Source organism: Zea mays, chromosome 3 (genome assembly GCF_902167145.1).
Source record: "Zea mays cultivar B73 chromosome 3, Zm-B73-REFERENCE-NAM-5.0, whole genome shotgun sequence".
NCBI classification, from domain to species: domain Eukaryota; kingdom Viridiplantae; phylum Streptophyta; class Magnoliopsida; order Poales; family Poaceae; genus Zea; species Zea mays.
Genome location: NC_050098.1, coordinates 195572806 through 195584151, shown reverse-complemented (window position 1 = coordinate 195584151; position 11346 = coordinate 195572806). Strand labels below are relative to the sequence as shown.

Here is an 11346-nt window from a genome sequence, read left to right as displayed (position 1 = left end):
GAGAGTTGATGTACTTCCTTGGGTTCCAAGTGAAGCAACTCAAGGATGGCACTTTCCTCTCCCAAACGAAGTACACACAAGATCTTCTCAAGCGGTTTGGGATGAAGGACGCCAAGCCCGCGAAGACACCAATGGGAACCGACGGACATGTCGACCTCAACAAAGGAGGTAAGTCCGTTGATCAAAAGGCATACCCGTCTATGATAGTGTCATTACTTTATTTATGTGCTAGTAGACCGGATATTATGCTTAGCGTATGTATGTGTGCTAGATTTCAATCCGACCCAAGGCAATGTCACCTTGTGGCCGTTAAGAGGATTCTTAGATATTTAGTTGCTACGCCTTGCTTCGGGATCTGGTATCCAAAGGGGTCTACCTTTGACTTGATTGGATATTCAGACTTCGATTATGCCGGGTGCAAGGTTGATAGGAAGAGCACATCGGGGACTTGCCAATTTCTAGGAAGGTCCCTGGTGTCGTGGAGCTCAAAGAAACAAACATCCGTTGCCCTATCCACCGCTGAGGCCGAGTATGTTGCCGCAGGACAGTGTTGCGCACAACTACTTTGGATGAGGCAAACCCTCCGGGACTTTGGCTACAATCTGAGCAAAGTTCCACTCCTATGTGACAATGAGAGTGCAATCCGCATGACGGATAATCCTGTTGAACACAGCCGCACTAAGCACATAGACATCCAGCTTCACTTTCTGAGAGACCACCAGCAAAAGGGAGATATCGAGGTGTTCCATATTAGCACCGAGAACTAGCTAGCTAATATCTTTACTAAGCCGTTAGATGAGAAAACCTTTTGCAGGTTGCGTAGTGAGCTCAATGTATTAGATTCGCGTAACTTGGATTGATTTATAGCATACATATGTTTTATGCCTTTGATCAAGTTACTTTATGCATTTATGAGATTTGTTGTTTATTTATGGTGCTCAAGTTGTGCAAGGGATCCCCAGACCTCACAAGTCCATGTGCGAGTGATGCACATATTTAGGGGGGAGAAGTGCTGCAAGTTGACCCCTTGAGACTAACATTAGTGTTTGAGTTTACTTAATGTAGTCTCAAAGGTGAATTGAAAGGGAAAGGTGAACTTGGACCATGCAAAGACTTCCACTGCACTCCGGTATTAGTGTACTCACTTCCAAGTTCATTCTTATGCTCTTATTGCCTTTTTGCTCTTAATTGACAATTTTGGTGAGGCAATGGGGTTAGAGGGCCAAAAATGATCCCGTTTTTGGTGCTTGATGCCAAAGGGGGGAAATTAAGGCCAAAGCAAATGGATCAGCTACCACTTGAGAATTTTTGAAAACAATAGAGTTAGAACTTTTGATTTGTTTTTTAAAACAATAGAGTTAGAACTTTTGATTTGTCAAAATACTCCTATTACAAAATTTGGTCTCTTGTGGGGAGATTTTATGATTATGGGGAAAAGGGGGAGTTTTTGGCACTTGATCAATTTTTCCATTAGAATATCTCTCATGTGCCTAAACAAGTGTGTTTGACTTAGAGATAGGAAAATGAATTTGATTTGCAAAAACAAACCAAGTGGTGGCAAAGAATGATCCAAATATGCCAAATTAGAGTCAAAAACAATTTGGTCTTCAATTTGAATCAATGTTGCATGTTTTGCATTGCTTTTTGACGTGTTGGCATAAATCACCAAAAAGGGGGAGATTGAAAGGGAAATGTGCCCTTGGGCCATTTCTATTATATTTTGGTGATTAAGTGACCAACACATAGTGAGTGAGTTATTATGTGCCAAATGAAGAGAGAAGTGCAAATCATGTAACAAGGTACGTTTCTAGACTTAGTACATTGTTTTGAGTACTAACATATTGTGTCTAAGTACTAGAAACAGAGAAAAGAAAAGATCTAAAAGACTTGGCTCGGTGCAGCCAAATCTCTGCTCAGTCTGGCACACCGGACTGTCCGGTGGTGCACCGGACAGTGTCCGATGCACCAGGCTGAACTCCGGTGAACAGGCCACTCTCGGGAGAATTTGGCGGCGTACGACTATAATTCACCAGACTGTCCGGTGGTGCACCGGACTGTCCGGTGAGCCAACGATCGCCAGCGCAACGGTCGGCCGCGCAATCCGCGGGCGACGCGTGGCCCGCGCCAACGGTCGGCAGGGGGCACCGGACTGTACGGTGTGCACCGGACAATGTCCGGTGCGCCAACTACCACAAATATGCAATGGTCGTCTGCGCCAAAATAGGAAGGAGATCGCGTACCGGACATGAACAGTGGTTGTCCGGTGGTGCACCAGACTGTCCGGTGCGCCACCCGACAAAAGGCAACTTTGGCCTTCCTTGTTGGCCTCCAATGGCTTATAGCTGCATTGGGGCTATAAAAGGGACCCCTAGGCGCATGGAGGAAAAACCCAAGCACACTCTAAGCATTCCAAGACTTCTAGTCCTCACTTTCACGCAATCGTTCATCGTTCTTGAGATTGGAGCACTTTTCGAGTTGCAAACTCCCCGCGCGTGTTTTGTGTGCTCATCTTCTCTCTTGTGTGCGTGTTTGCGGTGTGGATTTAATTCTAGTGTGCGTTGCTCTACCCAACCTTACTCCGTGCTTTCTTTGTGATCAATCTTGTAAGGGCGAGAGACTCCAACTTGTGGAGATTTCTCGCAAACGGGAAGAAAATTATAAGAAAGAATACAGTGGTATTCAAGTTGATCATCGAATAACTTGAAAGGGGTTGAGTGCAACCCTCGTCTATTGGGACACAACAACGTGGAGGTAGGCAAGTGTTATACTTGGCCGAACCACAGGATAAACCACTGTGTCTTTTTGTGTTGTCTTTCTCTGTGATTATTGTGTTCCGCAAGAGCTCGCTCTATAGCCACTTGGTTCTATTGCACTAACATCTTTATAACCAAGCTTGTGGCTATTTAGTAGTAAATTTTACAGGATCACCTATTCACTCCCCCTCTAGATGCTCTCACTATGTTTCAGACAAGTAAGACTAGCCTCGACGACACCTGAGACCAGCTAGGCCGAATGCACAATGATTTATTACCTTATGTACTAATATTTTGTGGGAAAAAATACAGAACCTTATTCACCTTTTTAGCGATTGAAAGTCCTTAGATCAATACCCAAATCAATGACAAACATCTAGTCTTTTATCTCATTTTATAATTTTGACATGAGTTTTTCTTTATAAAAGAATCGTTGAAACTTGTCGGCCGTCCTGTTTAAAATTAATTCTCCCTCTATCTCAATTTATAATGTGTTTGACTTTTTTAAGCTTGACCGACTTATCTTGTTCATTTTTTACGAAAAAATAAAAGAAATTAAATGCATACATAAAATATATTATATGCTAAACTACATTACATTAAAACTAATTATTATTATTAATATTATTATGTAGTTTTTTAGATAAGACGTGTGGTCAAATTTATCGTAGAAAAATTAAACGAAATATAAATTAGAACGGGCGAGTATTATTTTTGAAACCGTATTTTAGATAAGCTGCCACGGCCTCGGAGGAAGCTCATTTCAAGAGCTTACAGATATTTTATTAAGGTTTGACTTCGAGCTCACGCTTGAGCTTTTATGTACAACTATTTAGGCTAGTTTAGGAAGTCCATTTTTCTATAAGATTTCTATTTTATCAAGTGAAAATAAACTAATTTCTCTTAAAAAAATAAGGTTCTCAAACTAGTTGTTAGTTTGCAGGGGGTGTGAGCTTGTTTATGCATCAACAAACAAGGCATATGTTAAATCACTGCGATGTAAAAAATAGGGAAGCTTAAACATACTTTGTCATGTGTTCTAACCAAAGATGGCCAGGCCGACATAGCATCTCAACCTCCCGGGGTATATATATTGTGACGTGTCAGTAGGGGTGGGCAAAATATTACCAAAATAATGCACCGAACCAAACACCCAATTATTCAGTTTTTGATGTTTGGTGCGGTTTGGATTTTAGCTCTATTTCGTGTTTGGTGTGGTTTTCAATATTCACACACCAAATATACCAAAAAATCGAATTTTAGAAAACCTACCCCTTGAAGTCCAACAAGCAACTCATATAAGGTCCTAAACCTTATACTCATATCATTTTAATTTTTAAGAACTATGTGTTAGTTGCTCTTATTCAACACTAAATTGTTTATTCAATTTTATTAAGTACCTGTTAATGAATTATCGGTATGTTCTTTATGCAATTTTTTTGTAGTTTCAATTCACTACTTGTTTGTTGATTGCGCTAATACCGGGCACCAAACTGAAAAAACCGAACACCAAATTATGTGGGTTTTTATTTCTAAACAAAAGGTTTGGTTTTCATTTTTGAAACACCGAACTTTTTTGACACCGAATAAACCAATAAAAGCCTGGACGACACCTGAGACCAGCTAGGCCGATGCACAATGATTTATTACCTTAAGTGCTAATATTTTGTGGGAAAAATACAGAACCTTATTCACCTTTTTAGCGATTGAAAGTCCTTAGATCAATACCCAAATCAATGACAAACATCTCGTGTCTTTTATCTCATTTTATAATTTTGACATGAGTTTTCCTTTATAAAAGAATCGTTGAAACTTGTCGACCGTCCTATTTAAAATTAATTCTCCCTCTATCTCAATTTATAATGCGTTTGACTTTTTTAAAATTTGACCGGCTTATCTTATTCATTTTTTACGAAAAAATAAAAGAAATTAAAGTCATACATAAAATATATTATATGCTAAACTATATTACATTAAAAATTATTATTATTAATAATTATGTTGTTTTTTGGATAAGACGTGCGGTCAAATTTATCGTAGAAAAATTAAACGAATTATAAATTAGAACGGTTGAGTATTATTTTTGAAACCTTTTTTTAGATAAGCTGCCACGGCCTCGAAGGAAGCTCATTTCAAAAGCTTACAGATATTTTATTAAGGTTTGACTTCGAGCTAGCTTTTATGTACAACTATTTAGGGCTAGTTTAGAAAGTTCATTTTCTTAAGAGATTCCTATTTTATCAAGTGAAAATAAACTAATTTCTTATATTAGTACTATAGTAATAACAATATGATAGTGTTTACCCGCTGCGCGTCCGGCGGGACAAGTTGATGTTGGCTAGGAAGCATGATGGGAGTTTGTCAGTTTGGTAGACAGCTAATGACGATGGAAAAGTCGAGAGCCTGTTTTTGTCCTTTGACTTCAACTATGTGGTCATCGCAGTGTTGGTAATGATGGTACAGAAAGATCAAAGTGAATTAACAACCCTCGAGTCAAATCCTTCCCACCTGGGGGTAGCTGGGGTTGCGACCCAGCAAGCTCGAGTTCCACGGACGAATCGAGATCCAATGCACGCTTCTTTTTAAATATATAACTCAGATGTCAATGCAGTCTAAGTGCATCGATGAAAGTAAACTCTCTTCAGTCCACGCCGGTAGAGCACAGAGCCATATGACACGAGATGGCTTCTAGATAGAGCTGGGACTTCGATCCTGCCATTTGAAGATGGACCATATGGCATCACCATCTTTTAGCACAACATGGTACGAAACATTTTGGGTTATGTCACTGTAACGTGAACGGGGGCATGTCGTACGTACGTGTCTAAGACTGTCTCTACCAACGTTCTCTAAATTTCGTCCTCTAAAGAAATATTTTCTGTTATTTACAACATTCTTTAAAAGATTTTATCATATATATTTTCTTTATCTCCAGCTGCGTTCCCTAAATTCAGTCCTCTATATATACAGTACTACCAGATTTCATAATATACAAATTTTAACGATCGCTTCTAAAAAACCGTTCATATATCTCAAAATTAAAATACATTACATATTAAGTTTTTTTTTTATTTTGCAATCTAGACAATTTTAGTGGCACACAACAGCAACGGCTAATTCACTATGTGTCAATTCGTCGAATAGGTGGCATGCACCCCAAAGCTACGAATAGGAATCCAAAGTGAATCACTAGTTACTGTAATCCACAAATGTCATGGCGCTCACGTGCCAGCAGGAGGTGGACGAGTTGAACAGTATGGACAGAAAATCGACGCTATGACGGTTCCGAACCGGCGCGGGAACGAACGATCAACGTGTTGGCGGAGGCGATAGCGGGCGAAAGCAGTCCGCTATGTTTAGCGTCTTTCACACCGCCCGCTAAATTTTACCGCACGGTATAGAGTGTCTTGTTGGTTAGTTTAGCGGTTGTTGTTGGAGACATTAGAAGACCTTGACATTGTCCAGCCTGGTTTAGGTATCAGGCTAGTGCGAAACAAAAAAAAATACACGAACACATATAATATTTTTTACATTATAAACGGATAGATAAAAGAAGCAAATATTTTAAAAGTTACGCTTCAGCCGACATGAAGACGTGTCGACATGTCCTAAGCTGGACTTAGACCGAAGTGATGACTTCTCGTGCCATACCAACACAGTTTAAACATCTACACATATTTAGAGCGACACAACGCACAAGAGGATCATACTGTCATAGCAATCAGCAAGGCCCAAGCCCCACATCTACTTATAACAACTAAAAACAAGGGAGTCAGACCCTATTTGACAAAGCTCCAAATGCTCCACATCTACAAAAATCAACTTTAGATCATGTTTTTTTATTCAAACACTTCACCACCATCAACTCTAAACCACCAAAAATCTAGATTTGAGACCCTATAAAAATCTAGATTTGAGACCTAGATCCATAGATTTTAGGGAGCACTTGAAGGAATCGGAGTTATTAAAACTCCACCCCTTTTAGACGCCCCTCCGCGTTCGGCGGGCTCGACGTACCTCAGTGGCGTGAAACAATGGATTTCTGGCTGCAAAAAGCTACATGTTACTCGCGCTTGTCCACTACGCGCACTACAGGAAGGCATGGGCGCGGTCATGCCGAGTGATGGTGCGGGTCCCCCTCTGCTCCGTTTTCCAATTAGTGAACCAGATAGGAGTCTTCTTCCTCCCCGACCACACCGCTCCTCTCCTTCCAAGCCCTCGTCACCACCAGCCTGCTCTCATTCCTGTGCCACCTGGATCTCAACTGCTTGCGCTCAACATGCTCCCCACACACTCTCGCTGCGGCGTGTGCCCGCCCAACCCGTGCATCGCTCTCTGTCGCTTCCGCCTCATCATAGGTGATGGCGTCGTCGTCCCCGCAGCAGCACACGAGGTCGGCTCGTCCTCGAACCTCGCGCAATTTAGGAATAGCGGCGGATCCTTCCCAGGTAGACTTGGATGTTGCGGTCCAGCGAATGTCGGGGGTGTGGAAGGAGATCTCCACCGCTGGAGGGCTCTCCACGCCCATCCTCCCTCCCCCATCCCCGCTGCCAGCTCTGACGCTGACAGTGCCGCAGAGACGACGCTGGAGTATTGTATTAGTTTGTTTATCTTTTGTTTTGATCTAGGTCTTAATTTGCCTTGATATGTGCAAGGCCTGCAGTTGAATGCAATGCGAGCAACAGCTCAGTTATGTGTGTGTGACGCTGAAGGGATCTATCTCTATGCTCAAGCATAAGAAGCATAATTTTGTTATTCATTGAATGAAGAACTGGCTACTCTACCCGTTCCAAATTATATATACTTCAAGCTGTACATGATAATCAGGTGGCAAAAGAATGTCAACTCAATTTTTTCTATGTTTTCTTTTTCAGGTGGCAGCAACTTTTGATAGACAACCTTGTTGGATATGATACTATACCTACAAACAGCTTGGTGATTTCTCCTGGTCATGGTACGCATTTGATCCTATTATGCATATACCAACCTTTAATCATTCTACAGATGATCACAGACTTGGTTCATAGCAACAAAGTAACAACTAACGACACAACTACCTTGCCTGGAAGCATGTCAAACAACCATTTTTTGCACTTTGTATAACTGCTTGCACTATGATTCATTTATGAACTAAAGTTTTGGCCTTTGGTATGTTTTGTAGGTTATTTATACAACTTTGAGATGAAGGAGCTAAATGGTCTTAGTTATGGCCATGAAACACCAGAAGGTCCTACAAAATTTGGAGGTTGGTATAGCTAACTTTGTTTTCTCAATATGTTGGTTCAACTCTTGAGTGTTTTCTACATGACATCACTGTAATTTCTAAATTACAATGAACTTTGTGATTGGAAAATACGAGCAGAAGGCATGTTAACCCCGCTGGACCCCAACCCTCTATTCACGCCAAACCTCAGCCTAACCTTCATTGCTTCAAGTGTTAGAGCCTCCACCTCAGCTTTGTCTTATGTGATCTCTTTCGATAATTCGTCACAGACTTCTTCCACGAGCACACGTGCCTTCCTCCTTCTCACAATCTTACAAATAACGTTGGCAGCAGACTTTATCTCAGATAGATCATTGAGCAATTTGGAATTCATTATCTCCGCACTCTATTACCGTTTCCTCTCCTGATTCAGTTCTTCCTTTGAGCCAATAAAAATAGTGGCAGCATAAGCATTCTTCTAATTACCCTCCCTTGAACACTATTGGCTGATAAGTATGGACTGGGCCAAGGAAAACGTCATTAGCTGCAGCTGCAATCCCTGCATTCAATCTAGCGCAGCATAGCGTTAGTGAGACAACTGACCTAATTATCATTACAAAAGAAGGGCACTAGAATTATAGATAACCAATATCATAGAGACCTGACATCTGAATTTTGAGTGCTATCTAAAAAGAGATTGAGATAACGTGGATATGCTAAACTCAGAACAAGACCACAACAACCTGAATAGGGTACAAATCCAGAGAATGTGGATGTGCTGAACCCTGAGCAGGACCACCGTTTTTGCTGTTCCAGCTTTCCAAGACATAACATCCAAATACTAATCATTTAATTGAGTTCTCACTCGAACCACGTCCAAGGAATGGTTGGACTGTGTCATTGCCTGTAAAATCTGCTATTTGTATGCTTTTAAGCCTTTTCTTGATGCCAGCCTTTCTTATAGTATCAAAGTTCTTCACATTCTTAGTCTTGGTTTCTCAAGTTTGCTGCACTGTGCAATTTTTTGTGGCTACCAAGAGAATATTCTCAGCTAGCATGTTCTTATGCCTACTACTTCTTAAACATTGTTTCATCAGTGTGTCATGTCTAAAAGCATTTGCCCCTCTTATAGTGTACTTCTGGGACTATATGTATAGAACTATAGACCACAATATACATGGGGGTGGTTTATTTATAAGATGCTCTGTTTAATGGTGGTTGTTACAATCATCTACGTTATGTTTCTTGCTTTGGTTAAGTGATAGGATCGATATGGTTCGAAACATTTCAGTCTTTTTTCCTTTTACTAATTTGTATTGTGGCTATTTGGAGAAAAATGCAATTTTTTTGTTCAAATCAACTGCCACGAACGTGTGTTCTAATGAACCCATGCTATAGAATCTCGATCTTTTTTCCTATAACATATAGGAGTCCTACATTTATAATATGGATATACGTCTATTGCCTAACAAAACGTGCTCAATATTTTGTATATCTTTTGATCAGTATATGTTTTCATAATGTTATTTGAATGTAACTCAAGCTAGCTTGGAAGATGGTGCTACGATTTTCAAGAGCTGCTAGCCAACGCCAATGCATCTCGTTTAAGATCGTGCATGTGACCTTTCCTCTCCTCTCCTGATGTTAGGCCTTCACAACTTGTATTATGTGCGGGCAGAAAAAATCCACTCTTTTATATAGCAACCACCTGCTGTTAAGACCTTTTTGACTCTATATCCTAAGGCTGCAAACTGTGTTCTCTAAGTATATGTGTAACCAGCATCTTTTATTGGCCCAAAAATGTATTTGATTCCATGCCTCACTTATGGTTGTTTACTTTTATTTATAGTTATTTCTGTACCTTAAGTCTAGCTGGAGGTGCTTTTATATACTTGTGCTAACTGAAAGTTAGCATTGTACCTTAAGTCTAACTGGAATTGTTATTTCTATACTTGCACTAACTAAATGTTCCCACACGAATGCTATAGCGCCCGATAGGGCGCTCCTTTTCCTAGTGCTATAAAAAGCAAGTTCTATACCTCATGAAGTTGGATGGTAATTACCAACTAGTGTCATATCTTACACAACTCCTCATATCTATTGGTTTGTCTCCCTGTTCAGTCCCAAAATGGGTAGCCGCACTGTCCGACCCTGTAGGTCGGACGATTCGCGGTGGCGGCATGTTCTTCTTTACAGCCAGTTCAAAAGAATCGGCAACAAGAAATTAAATTTACTTTTAATGTTGCCAAATATGATAAAATATTTGATGACCTAGTAAAAATGGCAACATTAAAGTAACACATATTATTCCTCCTCTAGATAAATTGAAGAGACATGCTTATTGCAAGTGTCATAATTATTTTTCCCATGCCACACCACCAACGATGGTAATGTTTTTCGTCGATAGATATATTCGGCCACAAATGAGGGTCTATTGTGTTTTCAGGAGATCCAAGTAGACACACAACTATTTCTCATCAATACAATAGAACTAGCAAGCAAAAAGGTCTTGTTCAGCCAGAAGTGGCTGATAAAGGCAAAGGAAAAACATTGTCATTGGTGATCCTCGCACGTCGAAGGCTCTGGACAGGAAGACTAACAAGTCTAGAGGCATTGGGGCAGGCTTAATCGAGCAGCCGGGCAAGACTCTGGCTCGAGCCTCGTTGACGGTCTAACACCTACGTGCGGACGGTTCGGTGCTCAAGTAGACGGTCCGGCTAATTCAGCCAAACAGTCTGCCCATGGCTAGAGGCGTCGACCTCCATAAAAAGCAAAAAAGGAGATACAGGGACAAAACATATAATGCACATGGTCGGCTAGTCAAAGTCGACCCTACTTTTGATCAATTGCTCTCTAAATATGCTAGCAAGAAGGTCGTTCTACACGATCGGCCAACAAAGAAACCCCGGTCACCCGCTAAAACAAAACGGCCAAATAAAACGGCTCGAAAGGCGACACAACAAGCATCACATATTCATCTAGTGACTGAAAGGGAATTAGGCTTACATCTAGTTCCTAAATAATTTTGGTGGTTGAATTGCCCAACACAAATATTGGACTAACTAGTTTGCTCTAGTGTATAAGTTATACAGGTGCAAAATGTTCACACTTAGCCAATAAAAAGACCAAGAGTTGGGTTCAACACAAGAGCAAAGGAGCAACAGAAGACTCCTCTGGTCTGGCGCACCGGACTGTCCGGTGTGCCACCGGACATGTCCGGTGCACCAGGGGACTCCAACTCCGAACTGCTCGCCTTCGGGAATTTCCAGAGACCACTCCGCTATAATTCACCGGACTGTCCGGTGCACACCGGACATGTCCGGTGCTCCAAGGAAGGGCGGCCTCCAGAACTCTCCAGCCTCGGGTTTTCACTTCAGCTGCTCCGCTAAA

The 11346-nt window shown here is 41.1% G+C and overlaps 2 protein-coding genes across 2 annotated transcripts; one reads left to right on the top strand and one right to left on the bottom strand.

Moving 5' to 3' along the window:
* Window positions 1–6885: 6885 nt before the first annotated feature.
* Window positions 6886–7701, bottom strand: LOC100384289 (uncharacterized). The gene has a single exon (XM_020550442.2). The coding sequence runs from the start codon at window positions 7279–7281 to the stop codon at window positions 6910–6912; it is 372 nt and encodes a 123-aa protein (XP_020406031.1). The 5' UTR covers window positions 7282–7701; the 3' UTR covers window positions 6886–6909.
* Window positions 6916–9763, top strand: LOC100276472 (uncharacterized). Its single transcript, NM_001150253.2, has 4 exons — window positions 6916–7146; window positions 7628–7707; window positions 7915–7998; window positions 9504–9763. The coding sequence occupies exons 1-4, from the start codon at window positions 7115–7117 to the stop codon at window positions 9596–9598; spliced, it is 291 nt and encodes a 96-aa protein (NP_001143725.1). The 5' UTR covers window positions 6916–7114; the 3' UTR covers window positions 9599–9763.
* The last annotated feature ends 1583 nt before the right edge of the window (window positions 9764–11346 follow it).

Coding starts and splice junctions, on each gene's coding strand:
- LOC100276472 (NM_001150253.2), top strand. CDS start 7,115: ATGGCGTCGTCGTCCCCGCAGCAGCACACGAG. Junction 7,708..7,914: donor GGTGATTTCTCCTGGTCATG/GTACGCATTTGA, acceptor TATGTTTTGTAG/GTTATTTATACAACTTTGAG. Junction 7,999..9,503: donor AGGTCCTACAAAATTTGGAG/GTTGGTATAGCT, acceptor AACTCAAGCTAG/CTTGGAAGATGGTGCTACGA.
- LOC100384289 (XM_020550442.2), bottom strand. CDS start 7,281: ATGGGCGTGGAGAGCCCTCCAGCGGTGGAGATCTCCTTCCACACCCCC.